Source organism: Dicentrarchus labrax, unplaced genomic scaffold (genome assembly GCF_905237075.1).
Source record: "Dicentrarchus labrax unplaced genomic scaffold, dlabrax2021, whole genome shotgun sequence".
In the NCBI taxonomy this organism is placed as follows: Eukaryota; Metazoa; Chordata; class Actinopteri; family Moronidae; genus Dicentrarchus; species Dicentrarchus labrax.
Genome location: NW_026136704.1, coordinates 3,140,170 through 3,162,361, shown reverse-complemented (window position 1 = coordinate 3,162,361; position 22,192 = coordinate 3,140,170). Strand labels below are relative to the sequence as shown.

General features: G+C 38.9%; 2 protein-coding genes and 2 long non-coding RNA genes across 5 annotated transcripts in view; 2 read left to right on the top strand and 2 right to left on the bottom strand.

The window, feature by feature from the left end:
• Window positions 1–22,192, top strand: part of LOC127362358 (gap junction delta-2 protein-like) — a 678,509-nt gene that overhangs the window by 565,519 nt on the left and 90,798 nt on the right. The window contains exon 2 of one of the 2 annotated variants that reach the window (XR_007884430.1): window positions 9,301–9,409. The exons of the other annotated variant lie outside the window; for it this stretch is intronic. The gene's annotated coding sequence lies outside the window, so the exon portion shown is untranslated. Of the gene's footprint in view, window positions 1–9,300; window positions 9,410–22,192 lie in introns of those variants that run through there. 2 annotated transcript variants of the gene reach the window in all.
• On the bottom strand, window positions 263–3,627 carry LOC127362385 (uncharacterized). Its single transcript, XR_007884436.1, has 3 exons — window positions 3,450–3,627; window positions 683–828; window positions 263–336 (listed from the first exon to the last, which is right to left on the bottom strand). It is a non-coding gene; the product is annotated as an uncharacterized LOC127362385 (long non-coding RNA).
• The window catches only part of LOC127362393 (uncharacterized), a 67,794-nt gene continuing 56,104 nt past the window's right edge, over window positions 10,503–22,192 (bottom strand). Inside the window, exon 3 of the long non-coding RNA XR_007884448.1 lies at window positions 10,503–10,640. This is a non-coding gene — a long non-coding RNA (uncharacterized LOC127362393). The remainder of the gene's footprint in view (window positions 10,641–22,192) is intronic.
• Window positions 17,958–22,192, top strand: part of nlk2 (nemo-like kinase, type 2) — a 40,293-nt gene continuing 36,058 nt past the window's right edge. The window contains exon 1 of the mRNA XM_051397955.1: window positions 17,958–19,737. Coding sequence (XP_051253915.1) covers window positions 19,265–19,737 — 473 coding nt within the window. The 5' untranslated portion in view covers window positions 17,958–19,264. The remainder of the gene's footprint in view (window positions 19,738–22,192) is intronic.

The following is a 22,192-nucleotide window of genomic DNA, read 5'->3' as shown; positions in this document are numbered from 1 at the left end:
ACGCCTAAAACCAAACAACCACACAAGAACTTTGCTTTAATAAAATGAAATATTATTTAAACTAATAAATCTAAATAAAGGAGAGGAGAAGAAAAAAAAAGAACAAGAAAAAGGAGACTATGGATCCAATTAGTGGTCGATTGATACAGGTTTTTCAATGGCTGATGGCTGGCCCTAAACTTTGACTTACGAATCACAAACCTTAGTGACCAGTAAGAATTCAAATATTTGTATAAAAAGGTTAAAAGCAATTTTGCTGTTTACCTACAATGCCCTCCCTCGTCAGAATTCTTGTCTTTCACAGCCCAGCTGATAGTACAGCTGCACACATTTTCACTGAAAAAAACCCAGATTAAAAATCATGATGTGAATTTTTTTTAATTCACATAATCATCATGATGTGAATTTTTTTTAATTCACATAATCATTAACAAACATGTTCTCTTAAATCTGGAGAACAAGATGTGTAGGTATCTTTTTAGAACCACAGTATTTCATTATAATGCTGTTTGTCAAACATTTAATCAAACTTTTTTTAATCAAAAAATTGCAACATTTAAATATTGATTTGGCCATATTGACATTTTGATCATATTATATAATTATATTATTATACAATAGCTCATATGATAACTTTATTAGAAGTGTGTTTAATGTAAACAGTAGGAAAAACCACACTTACATGAATGTTTGATTGTATTCATGTTAGGAATTCTTCATGTTGTATATGGATCGTGGGGGTTTGGGACAGACCTTGTAGTCTTGATCAGCTGCTGGCTCTGCTGATCTTCACAGTCTGAGGAGACCTCTGCTGCCTTCTCAAATCATCTGGGAGTTGAGACAATATCTTAATACTAATGACACTTACTTAATTTGAAGTAAATTACCAAAATATGCCATTACTAGAATTTCATGAAAATGAAGACCACAAAGAGCAGCTTTATACCTTTGATTTGATAGTGCTCCCCTTGTGAGTTTTGGTAAATTGGTGAAAAAGTTGGTTTCCAGCTAATTTTCAATAGAATAGAATTATATGCCTTTTTTTGTTTTGATATAAGCATTATTTAATAGGCATTGCAGCCCTGCTCTCTAAATATCGGCATCGGCCACTGAAAAACCCATTTCAGAGAAATAATATTTTAATATTTAACACTCAAATACTATTTACTATTTTATGTCATATTATAGTGCCTATACAACTATCTTAAAATATGGTGTTTTGAAATGGAAGCAATGTTAAAGTTGTCGACATATCTATTTTTATATTTAAGTTCGGTTTTTACTGCATTGCCGTGGTTGGTGGTTTAAATTCTGCACACACGATGGCATTAAAATGTTTATACATTCTATGTACTTGTGACAGTATACACCACTACATATACCTATATAAAGGTCCAGTCATGCAAGAAAACAAAAAACAAGAAAACAATGAAATCCCCGGTCTAAAAAAAAAATACTGCCTGGCAGCAGTATGAACTGATCTACAGTGTGGTATTTAACACCATCTAGTGGCCTTATTAACACTAGCAGCTGCTTTAAACCTGCATAGAAGAGGACAAGAAGAATAGGATAGAGAGTTAATAAACTGCACAAACTACACATTCATGTTGTTTATAGAGTCTTTTAGTGTTAAGGTCAGTGTGTGGTTAGACTGTTCCTCTTTGCTAATGCAGTTTCCTGTGTCTGGCTTATGGTGGCTGAACAATAAACCGAAATATCACTATATGGCCAAGTGCAATATGCTAATCACAGAAGCTGCAATTTCTTTGATAAAGGTAAAATGTGACAAACAGCATTATAATAAAGCCCTGTAGTTCTGAAGATATGTCCTCTGCCTACAAATCTTGTATTCATGCATCTTACTGCAGATGTAAGAAAACATGTTTGTTTTGTACAAATGTCACATGATCAGGATTTTAACAGATTTTTTCAGTATAAATGAAAATTGTAATACTTAAATTGTAATTGTAAAATGTCTAATTGCACTGTCCAATACTGGTAAAAAAATAATAATCGCAAAATGATTATTTTTGTACCATATCGCCCAGCTTGAACCTCTGATGAAACCACTTAACTGGTATTACCTGTCAGTTTTATTACCAATAATGGTTTATGGCCAATAAATACTGCTAAAAGAGTACAGACAGACATTAATGAGCAACCAGGCCATCTCACCAATATTCACTGAACCTTCATAATACAGGACTGCCCACACCACACACTGCTACACGCAGGTACAACCATGATCACCACTTAGAATCCAGCTGTTGCCCCAGCAAATGGAGCCATAGTATTAAATAATGCCTAATTTGCATATTAAACAAGTTTTCACAACAAAAAAACAATTGTCTTAATGTAAGGAATCAACTGGGGAAGTTCTCTATTTCGATATCTATTAGTTCATTTTGTGAATTTTTACAATTCAAATCTCTGAAGGCCATTTTTCCCCTCACACTCTGAGCCAGAAATCTCCACTTCAGTAGCACTGGCTTTCTACAAAGGCTTTGTTCATATATCATTCATAGCCTGATTTACTCCTAAAAACCTTTTCATGGCTGTATTTTCTGATTTGATATGGAGCCCTAAAAAGAGATATCCAAAATTTCCTCTGTAAAAACTTTTTAATCTAATATTTTAACAAAGTTAAGAATTTTGAATCTGGCTTTATCCAATGTTCATATTTCTGTTGTGGAAATGTATGCAAAATAATGCATTTTTAATTACATCATGCCTTATTTGCATAGTTAAAAATAAAATTGCCGAAACATGTAGTAAAAAAAAGAATTGTCTTAATGTAAGTAATCAAGTGGTAAAGTGTCGCGCTGATATCTATTAGGTTAGTTAAAAACGTAATAAAACCAGTTTCAAGCGTCTCTTAATTGAACTTATTGAAAGAACCGAAAGCAATAGCTGCTTAGAGGGCATGAAAAAAACAGTACTAATGTAAGGCAGCACACCATGCACTGTAATACGTGCATTTATAGTTAACATGTAACAACACATATGGTATTTTAAACCGAGCCTGACTTGTGACACCTGCATTACGTTACAGTAAAAGTTTCATTTCCAAACTTAGTACCGGGCAAACAGTTGGCGAAGAGGCCCGGTCCGGCCCGGCCCGGCCCGGCCAGCAGCAGGGAGTCCGACCGCTAACAGTACCCGTCCTAACATTAGTACCAAACAAATGAGGCAGTGACTTTACCGGCTTCACACAAGAGTTAGCTAGCTAAAAGCGGGGACGCACTGGACGTACAGTATGTTAGTCAGTTAGCCACATGGCTGCCCATTCTATCTCTCGCGTTAGGAACTTGATGAACATTACGGTGCTGTATCCGGTGGCTCCTAATGCTACTTAGCACGTACTAACTTTAGGAAATGTGAGCTAACGTTACAACGCTGTGAAAATACTGCTGACGGTTGAATAAGACTGGCATTGAGAGTTCTCTTACAGATAGAGTCAGAGTTGTGAACGCTGATAAATGTGTTTTGGCAGGCTCTTCCAGTGTTTCTCCCACAGTCCGAGGCGTCAGGTTAGTTACAGCAGCAAGTACAATAAGTTCAAAAGCTGCTGTTCCACAAGGAGCTTGACGTGGCAGTCAGAGGAAGGCGTGTGGATTACCGTTGTCAAATGTACCAGCATGAAAACAAGACATCTTCCGGCCGTACCCTCCAAAATAAAGGCGTCGTCATGAGGAACGTGCGGTCTGACTCTGCATCGTCATCACCTTAGTTGGTTCCCAACCTTTTCTATCATTTAGTAAACGGACGACCCCTGACTAAGTGGCATATTTGGTGGATATCCCATATTATATTCTAAACTGTACAATGAAGCCAAATAGTGAACTCATTAACTTCAAGAAGTGCAGTGTGTGAATTTTGAGCAGTTTTCCTGGTTTTCCTGTGTTCCTTCTTTTTTGACAAAAGTCAGTGTTTTCTTGTCCCGGACGCCTGGCCATTGTTCTATTAGACGATTTACTTAACAATATACTTTACATCAACATTAAAATCAAAAAGGCCTCGCAACCCCCGTGAAGCTTCGGCGAACCCTAGTGCGGGCCCCTATCCCCAGTTGGGGACCACTGGTTTAGAGCACTTTTCTAAAAATAAGTCACATGGCAAAAAACTAAAATCAACAGTAGCACTGAGGCCAAATAGAGGCAAGACACAAATAAAGACATAAAAACATGGCAGAGGGAGGACGATGATGAACGATAAGAACAGAAAAAGAGATTTTCATTTACATAATGTTTATTACATATTCAGAAACATACTTAAATATATATACCAGAGAGGACGGCGTTACAGTAGTTTATTCTGGATTTTTTTCCAGGTCAAGGTAAGAGGTAATTTCTGGCAGCAGGCACATAGTAGAGTAGGGACCAAGGCCACTCTGAATGGGACTGATCTGGTTTGGGTGACTGAAAAATATAATTTCTGATTTTGAGTTGTTGAGTTGAAGGAAATCCAACTGTTGACACCATTGAGACAATCTCAGGGTCTGTTCAGACATTATTTTGAGATGCACAAGTTAACCTCGATGAGGATTTCTTCTAAATGACTTCATCATCATCGTTGTGCAGCCCACAAGTTTTGGTTGCTTTGCTATGACAGGCACGACAGTTGTGCACTGGTCACTCATCTTCGAGGTAAGAGTGGTCGGATTTTGTGGAGTAGGTCAACATTTTCTCCTTGTCTCACCTGATTGTCGTTGAAGTGCAGGGATTTTTTGATGAACCCCCATCTGTTGAGTGCCATGGTGTCAGCTACCTGGGACACTCGGGTGGCTTTGTTCCAAAACATGCGGGTGCTTGGTAGTCCAAACAAGGACATGTACACTGCAGTACCCATGAACTGCTCCGGTTCTTTGGTAGTGATGTTAGGGGGTTTGTTGGTGTCACATTGAATGGCATATAAATTTGACTGCTCTACAACTACTTCCAGAAGGTCTTCAGAAATAAACATCTTGAAGTATTCGTAGAGGGATATGATATTGTCTGATTTTGGAAGGCTGGCCTGCCATTCTGGGTAATCAGTGATGTTGGCACTGTGGGATGTTCTCCACCAGGGTAAGTGTGGAACATTTTCCTCTGATGCATCATCAACAACTTCATTTTCCTCTTCATCCACAGACTCATTGTCATCAGATAGGCCTTCTGTTCCAAAAGGGAAGATTAAAATTAGAATAGGTCATATACCTCTCTTCACCCACTCACGCACGCACACACACACACACACACACACACACACACACACACACACACACGCACATGCATGTTCATTACATACAGTATGTTATTCTACTTACTGAATTCTGATCTCCTTATTCTCCCTCAAACCTGATTCTTGGGTCCACTATTCCTCACTTTCACTCTCCTCAAGCTCACAAGGAATAAGCCTAACTGCTCGATCATCTTCCTTACACCCATAAAATGTTTGTGCATCGATTTCCTGTGAGTAATAGTAGATAGTAAAGCAAAAAAAATTATTATGGTGATAACTATGCATCCCTGCACATCTCCATCCATGAGCATGTTATTGTTCAAACAAAAGTGGTCTAACTGCGCAATGTTGCCCTGAGGCAACGAATGGAAAACTACCATTTTACTATATAAATAAAGACAAAAAGTGTCTTTACTCAATCAAATATGCTTCTTAACAGATTCATGTACATCACAGATATTATTTATACAAAGTTATTCAAATTTAAACATGTTAAAAAGTGAAATTTATCTTACCTGTGTGTCCAAGCTGGCGATGGTTCCAAAAAGGACTGTTCCCGCCACAGACAAAAGGTCAAACCGATGCCCACCTCAAATTTCATTGGTCAAAGACTTATCATCAGACTTTTAATTTGATTTGTTACTTTTAAAAATTTAAAGGGGGGGTGTGTGGGCCAAAATAGTGGTTACTTGCCTGAGGGCAACACCATGCCATAGAGGGTATGTTTATAAATAGTTGGAAAAAATGTCTTTTTCTAAGGACCTCCTAACCAATACAATACTGAGCCCAACAGTGTCAAAAACCTCTCATGGAAGTGTAGTTGGGGATATAATTAATAACTGCACATGGTTGATTTCATATGAGATATGAGTTCAGATAAAAAGGACAGCAATACCGGTTCAAAATCACTAAAGTAACTATGAATAGCATGTAAAGTTCAGTCTGCGGGGGGGAAATTTGTGGTGTGGGTGATGAATAAGACTGTTACCGTAAATAAAATCCTGGGATTAGCATGATTTGCTACAAGGAAATTAGAGAAGAAGAATGCTTTTTGGGTCTCTGTAATTAATGTTTTAAAGAGTTCGGTCTAGACCTGCTCTATTTGAAAAGTGTCCTGAGATAACTTCTGTTATGAATTTATACAAATAAAATTGAATTGAATTGAATTGAATTGTTGTGGCTCTGACTGCAAACACTCTGTCCCTTCTTGTCACGACTTTTTGGGGGCCCTGTGCAAAATGTTGTTTGGGGGCCCCTATTGTCAATTAAATTCAGTTAAATTAAATGTATTGTCCTCCAAGTGGGAAATTCATGTTCACATCATTGCACCTGCAGGCAACAGCATACACTAAACAAAGAAACATGCTATCCACAATTAACAAATCTACAGAAAACAAAACAAAACAAAACAAAAACAAAAAACAAACAAACAATCAAATAAATAATACATGACTGGTTACACACGCCCCTTTGATTAAAGCAGCAATAGCTCCAGGGATCAGGCTTTTCCCATAGCAAGCTTTCTTGTACCTCAATGTTCGGTACCTCCATCCAGAAGGCAGTGGGGTGAGATATTGATTGAGTGGGTGTGTAATGTCCAGTTCATTGTGGTTGCAATGTGTGAGATGGCCCTGTTGTTTAGTTTTGTGAGATTGGGTGTGGTGAGTCCAATTGTTGGTGCTGTGTATGAATTTTGTCTGGTTGGTGACAGCATGTTGTAAAAACAGGAGGAGCAGTATATGAGGATAGGCTGAATGATACTTTGATACAGTAGTAGGAGAAGATGGGGGGAACATTAAGTCCTTTGAGTTTACGGATGACAGATAGTCTTTGCTGGCCCCTTTTGAAGATGTCAGTGGTGTGTACCTTGTGTCCAAGGTATTTAGAACTGTCAACCATTTCAACTGTTTGGTTATTGATAATAATGGGGTGCTGTGGTGTCGGGGAAGCAATGATGAGTTCTTTGGTCTTACTGACATTGAGGTGGAGATGGTTGTCCTCACACCTTTTGCTGAAGTGTGTAATGGTGCTGTGCTAGTCGAGGACAGAGTGCTTGTCTGTGAACAGGGCAATAATGTCTGTGTCGTCTGAATACTTGAGGTAGGTGGTGATGGGTGAGGGACTGGTGCAATCATTGGTGTAGAGTGTGTACAAGAATGGGCTCAGCCCATAGCCCTGCTGGGCTCCTGTGTGATGCTGAGTGCAGGTGAGGTGGTATTGCCCACCTGCACCGCTTGCCGTCTGTCGCTGAGAAAATTGTGCAGGAGATGGATCAGACGGGTGGAGACGTTGAAATAGTGAAGCGTCTGGATCATCAGATGCTTTTGGATGGTGTTAAAAGCAGAGCTGAAGTCCACGAAGAGGATCCTGGCAAAGGTGCCTGGGGAGTCCAGGTGCCGGAGGAGGAGGTGCAGCAGGCAGGCCACAGCGTCCTCTGTGCCCCTCCTAGCTTTGTAGGCTATTTTGTCGGGATTCCAAATCCTGTAAGGTGATCCAGGGGCGTGCATTTAATGTTTAACTGCATCAATCTCATGCACTTTAAGAGAAAAAGCTTGTGATACTTTAAGGAGGTAAACACATAAAAAACATAATCATTAACACAAACATCCATTAAGAAGTTTCAAATGTTTTAATGTGATTGGATTATAATCAGTGAGAATCAGAAATATGCTGTAAGAAAAGGGCCAAACCATTAAGTCCTTTATAGACTATTATGAGGATTTTAAAGTGATTCTGTATTGTACCAGGAACCAATGAAGTGATTTCAGTGGGGGATTAATACTGTACGTTCAAATTTCTGTGTATGTGTAAGGATATTCAAAACGCTGCTGCATTTGGAATGAACCGGAGCCATCCTACTGATAACTATAAGTATCTCATCTTGTCATTCAGCTGTAAAGTTTCTGTTTATCCAGCAAGTAATGTCGTCAGTACAATTTAGTGCAGGAAAATGTATCACATTTGGTCAGGCAGCCAGTTGAAGAGAATAGGAATGAGGCATTAGTCTGATCATTTAGTTGAGAAACGTAGGTAAGTAGAATGTAGATTTCATGTCTAAAAGTAAGGCTAAGTCTGAAACCAGGGTTCAAGTTATGTGGGAGACATTGGGAACTGAGCTCCCATAAAAGGGGGTCTGAGCTCCCATGAAAGTAGTGAAATCATACATCTGTGGGGGTCGCTAATACATTCACAACAACCATTATTTTAATAACAAAAAAAGCATTTTTCAATGTAATAAGTATTGCTTTTCTCTGTTTTTACTGCTTGCGATTTATAACCGATGCATCCTCCCACTAGTGGAATGCTTTACAAGGTAGGGTGCAGTCAACAGAACATAAAATAATGCATGTACTTTGATTTTTCATGATACCAAAAAGGGTAGAATTGCATTCTCCTTTTGAGAGATGGGTTTTGGTTGACATATTTCAGACTATTGAGCCTTTTTTGAAATGTCACAGGGCAAACTCGTGTTGTTGTAATTAATATAATTGTTACAAGAGGTGGCTATGTGTGTCCGTGTGAAAGTGTTAATTCAATTCAATTCAATTCACTTTTATTTATATAGCGCCAAATCATAACAGAAGTTATCTCAGGACACTTTTTAAATAGAGCAGGTCTAGACCGAACTCCTTATAACATTATTTACAGACACCCAACTGTTCCACCATGAGTAAGCACTTGGCGACGGCGGCAAGGAAAAAACGTCCTTTTAAGAGGCAGAAACCTCGGACAGCTCTAGGTGGGAGGCCTAGATAAAGAGAGAGAGAGAGAATGGGGTAAAGACAGAAGTACAGAGACAGAGACAAAGCTGCACAGCAACAACAGTAGCAACAACTACACTAATAGTAGTGACTGATGTTGATAATGATGATGAACATGAAGAAGATGACGACGACGACGACGACAACAACAACAATGATGGGGGACAATGAGCAGTGATTATAGTAATAATAGTAACTGTAGTAATAATAATTGTAATAATAATAATAATAATAACAACAATAATAATATTAGCAGTGGGAGTCAAGCAGGACCATGGGAGGATGCACCACCAGGATCCATGAGAACCTGCGAGAAGAGAAAGCACAAGAACTCCGGGGAAGAAGTGAAGTTAGTAAAATGCATTAATGGGACATGAATGAGTGCAGAAAGAGAGGGAGAGGATGAGAGGAGCTCAGTGCACCATGGGAAATCCCCTGATAGTCTAGGCCTATAGCAGCATAACTAAGGGATGGTTCAGGTCTCACCTGATCCAGCCCTAACTATAAGCTTCATCAAAGAGGAATGTCTTAAGCCTACTCTTGAATGTGGTGAGGGTGTCTGCCTCCCGAACCACAACTGGAAGCTGGTTCCACAGGAGAGGAGCTTGGTAACTGAAGGCTCTGGCTCCTGTTCTACTTTTAGAGACTATAGGAACCACAAGTAGCCCTGCATTCAGAGAACGTAGTGTTCTAGTGGGGTAATTGGGTACTATGAGCTCTGTAAGATATGAAGGAGCCTGACCATGAAGAGCTTTGTAGGTGAGGAGGAAGATTATAAATTCTGTTCTGAATTTTAAAGGGAGCCAGTGCAGAGAAGCTAATACAGAAAAGATATGATCTCCTTTCCTACTTCCTGTCAGTACTCGTGCTGCAGCGTTCTGAATTAATTGGTGCGTCTTAATGGACTTATTGGGGCAGTCTGATAATAAGGAATTGCAGTAATCCAGCCTAGAAGTAACAGATGCATGGACTAGTTTTTCTTCATCCATCTGTGACAGGATGTGTCTAATGTTTTGTAATGTTACTTAAATGAAAAAAGGCAGTCCTGGAGGTTTGCTTTATGTGGGAATTAAAGGACACGCCCTGATCGAAGATTATTCCAAGATTCCTGAGGCCAAGGTAATACCATCTAGAGTAACTATATCTTTAGACAGTGAGTCTTGGAGGTATAAGTACAAAAAATTCATTTTTTTCTGAGTTTAGCATCAGAAAATTGTAGCTTAAATTCATTTAATCAGTTAAATGATTGAACTGATTAATCATTTAATCAGTTCAATCATTTGAACTGGGTATCATCTGCATAACAGTGAAAGTTAATGAAATGATTCCTAATAAAATTGCCTCAGGGAAGCATATATAAAGTGAATAGAATTGGTCCATGCACAGAACCTTGTGGAACTCCATGACTAACTTCAGTGTTAATTCAATTCAATTCAATTCAATTTTATTTGTATAGCGCCAATTCATAACAGAAGTTATCTCAGGACACTTTTCAGAGAGAGAGAGAGAGAGAGAGAGAGAGAGAGAGAGAGGCAGAGAGAGAGAGAGCGAGAGACAGACAGACAGACAGACAGACAGACAGGTGCATAGCAACAACAGTATTGGCAACGGCAATCTAGCAGGACCATGGCAGGAGGCTCCACCAGGATCGATAAGAACCTGCGAGACGAGAAAGCACAAGAACTCCGGGGAAGAAGGAGTGAATGGAGGTTTCATCGTTAACATGCACAAACTGAGAACAATCTGATAAATATGACTTAAACCAGCTTAGTGCGGTTCCTTTAATGCCAATTTGATGCTCAAGTCTCTGTAAAAGAATATTATGGTCAATGGTGTCAAATGCACTAAGATCTAATAATACAAAAAGTCCATTGTCGGAAGCAATTAAAACAAATGGTGTTAGACCATGTAATGAGTAGTAAAGTCTCTCTCTCTTCCTGTGACGGAAAGCGCAACCGGCTATTATTTACTTATTTATTAATATGATGAATGAATAAGTGAATAGGCTTAACTATTTTCTATTGAGTTATTTGAATTTATTTATGAGTGGGCTGTGCCAATCTAGTCAAACAATCAAGTACAATGTAATCAATCAATTTAAGTTTGATTGCATTACTATCAAATGTAAGTATATTCTACTAGAATATTCTTACATTTGATAGCAATATAATGTGTGAATAACTTTTAAGTTTAATGGGCTGGAATTCATAAGTTTTGGTCATGACCACGCCTCTTTATTTCCCGTCACAACAGAATTTGAATCTTGATGATTAGTGCTGCATTCATTTGTATTGGAAGTTTTGCCATTCCTGAGTTGGGAAGTAATTTTTCCGATTTTGTGGGAAATAATGTGGGAACAACATGGATGCTACAAAACAGATGTGTTGTATTTTAATATTTTTCAGAGTGTTACAAAGACACTGATAGCATACCAGTGGAGATTCACGTTATCAAACGTGCTGAGAAGGTTTGAAATGTTATTTTGTCCCAGACTTGTTGCTGCACGAGTAACCCACATCCCTAAAACCACAAAAATACTGACTTGTTATCGGGGTTTGTGCTATAGTCACTCTGCATGGACAGTAATTAACTTAAATATTGTATTACACGTACATCTAAGCAAAATGGTCCGTGTATGTTTTGGTCATTGGATTTTCCTTTCAGAAACGGGTATTAAAAAACAGAAAACGAGTGGTTATTTGATTTTCGTTTTAAAATACAAAAATTCAAATTGAAATACAAGGCGTTTTTCTTTGTCATGGTCAAAAAGGGATGAGCGAAATTTAAAAAATTATTCCATTTTCATTTTCTATTTCATATAACAAAAAATAAAACCACTAGAAAACAGAAACAGAAAAAAGGCCTGTTTTTTCATATTCTGAGACCGGATGTTGTCATTTACAGGACGGTGCTGTGTAGAAGAAACAGTAGGCTAGTAGACTGCGGTCAATCCAGCCGTGAGTCCGATCTCCGAGGTCAAATCAGCCGCACTTAAATTTAGAGTGTACAAGTATTCTCAGCATTATGGTAAATGCGGAGAAACAGCGTATTTACTTCCGGTTTTCAAAATAAAGGTATTTAGAACAGTAAGCTATAATTAAAATATGTTACATTAAAGTGTTTCATGCGCCCCTGATGAATAAAAAAACACTTTATATCAAGTATCTTTACTGCACCAGTGTGGAGAAATGCCAAAATAAAAGTCTCATATTTATGCCTCCAGAGATTGCATATTTGACCATATTTGAGGTACTGTAAAAACATATTGCTCAATAATTCCTGGCTATGGATGGTATATTTGACTTCTACACATCTAAGACTACAAGTATACTTAATATCAAGCATTTTTACTGTACCAATTTGGAGAAATTGAAGAATAAAAGTCCCATATTTATACTTCCAGATTCCATATTTTCTTATATTTTTGAGCTACTGTAAAAACATATTGCTCAATATTTCCAGGCTATGGGTGAAGCATTTTCATTATACTTCAATAATGCTGCAGTAATCATGACAAAATTTCACACAAATGTTTAATAACATCTTGATAATATAAACACTAAACACAAAATCCTACACAATTCTAATTTGTTTACTTTTCACACAAAATGCAATGCCAGTCCACATTCTTCTTATTTTGCTGCTCTGCTGTGTCCATTTGTAGGTAAAAGGGAAAAATAATTAGTTTTAACTTCAAAACACCATTGTACCTACTGTCTCTTCCTCACATATTATTTTTTATATTATTCAGTGTGACAGCTGTTGCAGGTGGTTCCACATACAGTTTACATTTTTACAGTAGCTCAAATATAAGAAAATTTGGAATCTGGAAGTATAAATATGGGACTTTTATTCTTCAATTTCTCCTCATTGGTAGAGTAAAAATGCTTGATATTAAGTATACTTGTAGTCTTAGATGTGTAGAAGTCAAATATACCATCCATAGCCAGGAATTATTGAGCAAAGTGTTTTTACAGTAGCTCAAATATATGAAAATACCACTTGGAGGTACAAATATGGGACTTTTATTGTTGAATTTCTCCAAATTTGTACAGTAAAAATGCTTGATATTAAGTATGTTTGTAGTCTCATTTGTGTAAAAGTCAAATATACCATCAGTAGCCAGGAAACACTGAGCAATATGTTTTTACAGTACCTCAAATATGGTCAAATATGCAATCTCTGGAGGCATAAATATGAGGCTTTTATTTTGGCATTTCTCCACACTGGTGCAGTAAAGATACTTGATATAAAGTGTTTTTTTATTCATCAGGGGCGCATGAAACACTTTAATGTAACATATTTTAATTATAGCTTACTGTTCTAAATACCTTTATTTTGAAAACCGGAAGTAAATACGCTGTTTCTCCGCATTTACCATAATGCTGAGAATACTTGTACACTCGAAATTTAAGTGCGGCTGATTTGACCGCGGAGATCGGACTCACGGCTGGATTGACCGCAGTCTACTAGCCTACTGTTTCTTCTACACAGCACCGTCCTGTTAATGACAACATCCGGTCTCAGAATATGAAAAAACAGACCTTTTTTCTGTTTCTGTTTTCTAGTGATTTTATTTTTTGTTATATGAAATAGAAAATGAAAATCGAATATTTTTTTTAATTTCGCTCATCCCTTTTTGACCATGAAAAAGAAAAACGCCTTGTATTTCAATTTGAATTTTTGTATTTTAAAACGAAAATCAAATAACCACTCGTTTTCTGTTTTTTAATACCCGTTTCTGAAAGGAAAATCCAATGACCAAAACATACACGGACCTAACGTTAGTCACATTTTAGCTCCAGAGTAGAGAAAACAACATTTTAACCAGTTAAAGACATTTTCTCTCAGATAGATTTATCTGCAGTGGCTGTTTGTGAGCAGTAGAAACGTTGTTTTAACCAGTAATATGGATATTTCCACTTGCTAGAGACCCGTTAGCTCGGAAGCTAATGGAAATTGCAGTTTACAGCAGTTTTCAACTGATATTTTTTTAGTTTTTTAGTTTTTGTCTTTCCACCTACTGTGCTGGAGAGTGAGCTGAAGTTTCCTGATTCTCCTCATGGATACAGTCTGATTAATCTGCATTATTTTATAATTAATTTAACATGTTACTTTGACAGCCCTAAAAGTAATTAAAAACTGTGGGGAAGTCAATGAATGTATTTAATAACTATATGTGATTTAGTTATGTCCACTATCTTGCAGCCCACGCAGCCAACAGACATAAGGTGCCTTTGTCTTCGGGGACTGCCAGTCATCTTCGGGGATGATCCCTCTGAATACTTCAAACCTTCCCTCCAAGTAACTACATTTGTTGTAAATGATGCAGGTGCATTGTTTTTTAGTGATTAAAGGTCCAGTGTGTAATATTTATGGTGATTTATTAACAGAAATGTAAAATAATACATATAACTATGTTGTTAGTGCTATATAGTCACCCTATGAAACGAGTCGTTACGTTTTTATTACTTTAGCCTGCCTTTTTATGTACATATACCTCGGGTCCCCCTACACGGAGGCTGACATCTTCCGCTGCAAAGTAGCGATTTGCCGCTACTTTGCCACGCGAACAAGTAGGGGGATATGACGTAGGAGGCGGAGGAAGCCGTGTTTAATAGTTGCTAACTTTGTTGTGTTTTGTTTCTTTCTGTCAGGACGCAAGTGACAAGGACTTGTACAGTCAGATGTCAGTGGGAATCCTCTGCATTGATGAAAATCCTCAGCTCAACCCATCCAGAGTAGGCATCGTGTTGGAGGGGGTTGTGGTCATGGAGGAGCTGGCCAACCTACCACAGGCCTTCTGTGATCTTTTTGGACTGATCTATGCCTTGCACTTAGATTACCCTTAGTGCATGAAAAACACCTTCCAGTTCATTCAGCAGGTGATGCTCAACCTGGGCAGAGGTGAGCTTGCACCAAAAATCCAAACACTGAAAAATCAACTCTCTGTCTAAAACAGTGTTCTGAAATATACCACTGTTCCAAATACCAGTGCTTGGTGCTGTTGCATGTCTAAAATACCACGTTTACTGTTTTGCACTGTTTGTGATATGTTTTTAAGTATTTCCACTGTCTTTGTGTCTTTCTGATGATGATCAGATGATGGTATTTGTACTGATCTAGCAGTTTGGTTCCATCCGTATTGCTAGGCATGTTTTATGGTTTTATTGTGGTTTTATTATTAGCAGGATTTAGGGTCCTTGTAGTCCTCCAGCAATCCTGTCATAGTGGGAGCATGGAAGACACTGGCATTGTGCACATCAAAGCTAAAGTTGTGGTTCCACTTTCCAATTCGTGCATGTAGAGAGCAGCAGAAGTTAACAGAGAAGAGGCAGTCTTCTTTCCCTTCTAAAATATGTTATATACCGCCAGGGTCAACCAAGAACAAATAATATGGTTTAAAAATGTTTCCTGTGCCCCAAGTTAAAATAAAACATGAAAAGAATGTACTTTTGTGTTTTGCTTTTTATTTTCTTAATTTAGAATTTCTGGTGTAAAACAGTTTAATGAAATAGAATTTAGTTTTTTACTCTTAAGATACTAGGTGGAGTAATTGGGTAAAGCAATTAACATTACAAGTGATTTCAAGTGAAATCAACTTGTTGGAGGTTAGTGCATTGAACTTAAAATAACATTTCAGTACTCATGTTTTTAAGTTACTCAAGTTTTCATCAAACATTACTTAATTTTTTTAAGGCAACCGGTTTCCTCAAATTTTTTAACTAAACTCAACTTATCCGGGTTTACAGTGTGTAGAAACATGGTGGTTCAACATGGTGGACTCTGCAGAAGTTGATATAAAAGACTCATTCTAAGGTAACAAAACATGTAACATATTTTCAGGTAATTATACATGAAAGCATACCTATGAATATTATATTCCATTTCTGCCAAAAGATCCTTCTAAATGTTACACACTGGACCTTTAACTGCAACATTTTTTCAAGATGATATTTTAAAATATTTTTTGCCTTTATTGGACAGTGAAGAAGGCAGACAGGAAATAGGGGAGGGAGAAAGGGGAGTATGACATGCAACAAAGGTAAATTACAGATGTGTTCATGAGCAAGGGACATGGTACGTGCTAGCAGGGCTGCCCTCAGGATGTCATAATATCACAGCTACCCTGACTAATAAATGGCAACAGAAGTAGAAGTAAGTAGAAGATATACATGGATACACTACTGAGCACTGTATACTCTGTTCTGTCAGGTGGAAGTAGATCCAGTTACTCAGAGCTGTAGCTTATATTCAACGCATAACAATAACAGTAGAGAACAACTGATAAACTGTACAATGAACCCAAACAGTGAACACAATAACTGCAGGAAGTCTGTGTAAAATGGAAAATGTTTAGGATTTGTTTTATACAATCATATGTCTGTATTGTGTGTTATTTTTAACAATCATATGTACTTAATACTCTTCTTAGATGACAAATTCAGTGTTTTCTTCTTACTGATACTTGGCCCTTGTTCTTTTAGCTCTTTTGTAGATCCATCAATTTAGATCTTTAATAATAATCTCAACTTTAAAAACTATTTAATTTCACCAAAATGAATGAACTACTGCGTATTTTGTTTACATTTTCTTACACCCCTCAAAATCAACCATTCACCAGGGAGTATGATACTATACTCAGTTTCAGTGTACAAATACCCAGAAAGCTGCTGGGCCTGATGAATGCAACAAGCTGTTTTGAGTGTGGAAACCAATCTTCCAGCCATAATTATTAAACATCCAATGTGTAGACATTTTTAACAGCAGCCATCTGGACATGAAATAGTACAAATGTTACATATTATAGCTTCATGGCTGGCTTGCAACATTCTGCCCCCAACCTTGTCCTCAATACAAACTGTTACCATCAAACTGGAGATACAGGGTCCACACTTCAATAAGGTCACTCTTAATAAAAAAGTCAAATTAAATATAGAGCTTAATCCCAGATCAAATGCAACTTGAAGGGACTTAAATGTTTGTCTTCTATGATTGTAATGTCGTCAAATGCAGTGTTAGGCTAGTTACTGAAAAAATTTAACTTATTAGTCATTACCCGTTGCTCTTTTCAAAAGTAATATAATTACTTTCCCTATTACTCCCTGCCAATAGTAGTTACACTACTAGTCATTACTTTTCTGCTACTCCCCACAAAATTGGTAAATTCTGTTCCTTCAGACTATTATTAAAATCAAAGTAATGGAATATTTTCAGCTGCTGAATGTAAGTGTTTCCATCTTCCAAACTAGTTTCCTCCACCATTACAACAATGCATCTAAGGATGTGATGCGATTGGATTGTTGGATTTCAAATTAATTAGTAGGGGTGCCAACCCTACAAAGTAATTTGTACCTATTGTCAGCACTTAAATTAAAGCACGGTTGCAAGATAAAAGTTCTAATTGGTTGATTTATAAACCTTTTAAGTTGCAACATAATTTTGATTAGAAAAACTAGTTGGAACAAGTACATTTTTATGAGTAGCATATGTTCGTGCTACCAAATTTGAAGTCAGTGGTAATTAAAAATACCTTTGATTGTAGAGGAAATGCTTATTCAGTGTAGTACATTGTGTGTATTTTTTTCTTATTTATTTTTTTGTGGGGGGTAACTGAAGTATTACTACTACTATGTAGCAGTACTTAGTTACACTACTAGTTACTGTAATCTCATTACAGGTAATGCCTTACTGCCCAGCACTGCTAAAATGTATGTACCTTTGTTACTTGTCTTAAAAAAATAAATGATTGTGTCCGTCCTGTAACATATTCCACTGTATTTGGCTGTTGCTCTGCACTTCGGGACTCCACACTGTACTGAATTGAAGTGAACGCTGTGTTATTCACGGTCTCAGTACAGTGTCATTGGGCCTTTGGAGCAGCAGCCAACCCCGCTGTCACCCTAGCCCGCACGCGCCACTGGCTGCACGCGGTGACAATCAGGGAGATTACCGTGACGTCACTGTGGGGTGTGAGGCGATTGGTCGGGTTCCCTGCATAATCTCACCGCCGAGTAGCTAAGGTTTTGTTCACCATGTTGGATCAACTGCTCATCTTATTTGCCTTGTGACCAATAGTTTTATCATGTCAGCGGCAGCGGAGCTTCGTGGGCCTAGAGAGTAGAGCTTTCACCCGGGTGGCCTTCCTCCTCCCAGCGGACAGCAGCCTCGCCGACACCGACACCGACACCGACGGGACTGTTTTGATTTGGCGACGCGGAGCGATTAGCTAGCTCCAATCTGTCAGGTTGAATACTCCTGCCTGCAGCACAATCCCTCCCGCATTACCAGGATTGAACTTTGTTTCCCGCATTGTTGTTTGTGTCTCTGGATGTGCGCTTATGAGCCGCGGGAGGACAGCGTGAGAAACAGCCGGCTGTCGATGGGGGAAATAAGTGACCTGCCAGCCGTCTGCGAGGATTTAAATGTTTTGAGTCATGGTCGAAGCTTCGTCACTGTGTCACACTGGTGATGGGGATGTGTTTCCGGGCGCGCGTAGGCTCGTTGTGTGTCAGTAATAATATGTGAGTGGAGCGGATGGCCGAGGCCTGGGCCTGCCTGCCTGCGTGCGCTCTTGTATTGTGGCCTGGGCTGGGATACACCTCCTCTGCACCGGATCAGCGGCGTTAATTAGGGCTCGGAGATTACCCCCTGTTAACAGAGTGTGGCCTGCCTGCGCACACATCTCAAGGAGGATTCAGTTTGGAATAATAAATGCGATTTCCGAGCCGTGTGGAGCGCCGGTGGTGGGAAGAGCAACGGCACTGGAGCAAACTTAGACACTTTTAAAAGATGAATGTTTCCATGTGACGTGCTTTAGATCACACTGTTCTATCAACACGGGGGATTTCATCAGGAGGGAAGGGGGCCCCACCTCTATCATGAGGGACATCTAGGGGCTTTTTTATTTATTGAGGGGGGTGCGGGTTATTTTCTATTCAATATTTTTGATTTCCCATTGTTTGTAGTGACACTGTTAGGGCTGCACAGACTTTTCGACCTGTGTGGTCATTGCTACATTGCTCATGATATGATTTCCATTATTAGCCCCAGGCTACAGAAGCCTAATGGTGTGCAAGCGAGAAAATTAATTTAGAGGAAGTGGGTCAGATCCTTGCTGGCATTATGATTAGGAGGCACAGAGTGGTTTCTCTCCAAACAGAGTCCAAGTGTTGGATCATTTAAAGCCCAAACCTGTTTTCTGTAAGTTTCATAGTGGTGCAGCCTGTAGCCATTCTCATCACTGTTCGGGGGTTCTGAAGGAGGCGTTTCGCTGTCATTGAATGGCTCTTTGCGGCACAACGGCTACAAATGTTACAAAAATGATGGCTGCTTACAACGGTGGCTCCTCAGCAGTGGCTGCCCATCACCCGCATCACCACCACCAGCTCCAGCACCTTCCGCCTCCCCACATACACCACCACCACCACGCGGGCCAGCATCACTTGCAGCATCCGGGCTCCGCCGCCGCCGTACACACGGTCCAGCAGCACACCTCCACGTCCGCGGCCGCGGCGGTGATGCTCAACCCCGGCCAGCAGCAGCCCTACTTCCCCTCTCCTGCCCCCGGACAAGCCCCCGGGCCGGCGGCGGCCGCGGCTCCCGCACAGGTTCAAGCTGCAGCAGCTGTCAAAGCTCACCACCACCACCACCACCACCATCAGCAGCATCAGCAGCAGCACACACACCACCTACCGCAGCAGCTGGACATAGAGCCCGACAGGCCCATCGGCTACGGAGCGTTTGGGGTGGTCTGGTAAGTTCAGTGCAGTACCAGTCTTCATTCATGTTTCAGCCCGTTTTACTACAAGCCCTGTAGGCTGTATATAGCTTTTTAGCTAAATGCCTTTTGCATACTTATACAGACAGTGTTTCCATTCATTTCAGTATGACATGAAAATGAACTTGGACAGTCTGGAAACGCGAGTTATTTCTTAAACTTGATTTTGTCACTGTTCCCAAACTTTTCCCAAAAAAGGGAGCCCTTTTCTATGACCGGGTAAACTGACTAAGTGACGTATTTTATGGATATTTCATATTATAGTCAGTGGATAACAATAACAGTAGAGAACAACTGATAAACTGCAATAAACCCAAACAGTGACCACAATAACTGCAGGAAGTTCGTGTAAAACGAGAGATTTGGATGAATTTTGAGCATTCTTTTAGATTAATTCCTGTGAATATTGCATCATGACTTTCTTTTCCTGATTTATTTTTAATTTTTTTGGAACCTTTTATACAGTCCTTTGTTTGTGTGTGTGTTTTTTTTTTTGTTCAATTATCTGTTTGGTTGTTTTAACTTTTCTAATGCACAACGAGGCTGTTTATCAGAGCTGAGGCTCTGTGAATATAGCGTTGTGTTCAGGTATTCAAAGTTTAGATCTTAAGATGATATAAATAATAATAATCTTAACTCTAAAAAACAATTTTATTTTGGTCTTCTTCACAGAAATGAATAAAATGCTGAGAGATAAGCCTGCAGTGTATATTTTTTTAGTTTTCTTACACCCCTTAAAATCAAGAAGGCCTTGTGACCTCCCATGAAGCTTTGGCTTTGGTTCTGACCCCCAGGTTGGGAATCACTGAGTTAGATCATTTTTGTGGTAATTCTGCGTAAGATTTACAACATCTGCAAGTACAAAATTCCAACTGATGTAAGTTCATTGACATCAGTGAACAGCAAAGCTGTTGATGTTAACTGCAAAGCAACTTTTGAAAATGGAAACTAATGATGGTCTACACATCGATTCAAACACTATAGCACACTCCAGTCCTCTGATGACAATAGTCAGCTGTAACGTGTACATGATGTGTAATAAGCCTAAAGCATGCAAATGCAGAAGTACAGTGACTGCATGTAGAACAGATGAATTTCAATTAGTGCTATGTGTGACATCACTTGAGCAATCTCAGTTTAGCTTGAAGACCAGGGGCGAATCTAGAGGGGCGAAATAATACTTGGCCACCTCACCAGAAGTTTTTTTTAGAAACAAATTTAACACATTTATTAAAAAATAAAAACATGTTAAAAAACCTAATGATGATGTTATGGCTATGGATGGGAATCAAGAATGGTAAATGGACCTGTACTTGTATAGCACCTTTCTAGTCTTCCGACCACTCAAAGCACTTTTACACTATGTGCCACATTCACCCTTTCACACACATTCACTCAGTGATGGCAAAGTCCATCGAACAGAAACTAATATTCATACACACTCACACACCGATGCACGGCATCAGTGTATTGCTCAATGTATCTTGCTCAAGGACACTTCGACATGTGGCACCAGGAGCCTGGGATCGAACCCACAACCTTCCGATTAAGGAACGACCCGCTCTGCCTCTGAGCCACAGCCGCCCAAGAACTGATTCCAAATTGTCCAATCCATCAGAATCCTATGCAACTGAGCTTATCATTTCCTTTAATTAATACCAGCATGTATTTCTGACAGTTGCACTTTTCAAATGAGGTCATGACATCATACTTGTGCGTCTACGCTGCTGGAAACTTGCAACAAGAGGGAGAAAATAGCAGAGAGGAAGAAACGTTGTGGCTTGATGTCACAAAGAAATGCAAAGTAATAACTCTACTCTTCTTCTACACTGTGTTCAGACTCAGAGATACAAGGACGCAACTTGTGTAGGCCTACTTATATCCACAGAGAAAATTGATGAATCAAGTTCAAGATGTTTATTGTGATATATGATAAGAGAATCAACAAAGAATTAATAGACAGAATTGATAATGTTAGCGGTATCAATAAAGTCTTATCTATTTCGATCCCTAGTTATGGTTACATTTTAGACTTTTAGATTTTAGAAGTGATAGACTTAGATTCAATGAAAAGGACAGAAAATGTTTGAAAATTTGAAAATTAAAAAAATGGAATATCTTTATTTGGGGGCTTTTCCAAGCAAATATTGATATGTGATTAAATTAGCATATATTTAGTCTTCATGCCACCCTCTGGACACCCAATGCATATTTCTATTCATCTGCCCCTGTTGATGACTACAAAAATGAACAGAAATTCTTTGCGTCAGCTGGCTCGACAAAATCTAAAACCCCAGTCAGAGATGTCTGACATATCTTTTTCTGTGACATAGACCTCCACTGTTGTCCAAAAACACATCTGTGAGCCACACTGTTGCACTGTCTGACATGTTCCTTCATTAACATGAACGCACACACTTTAGTTTATTTT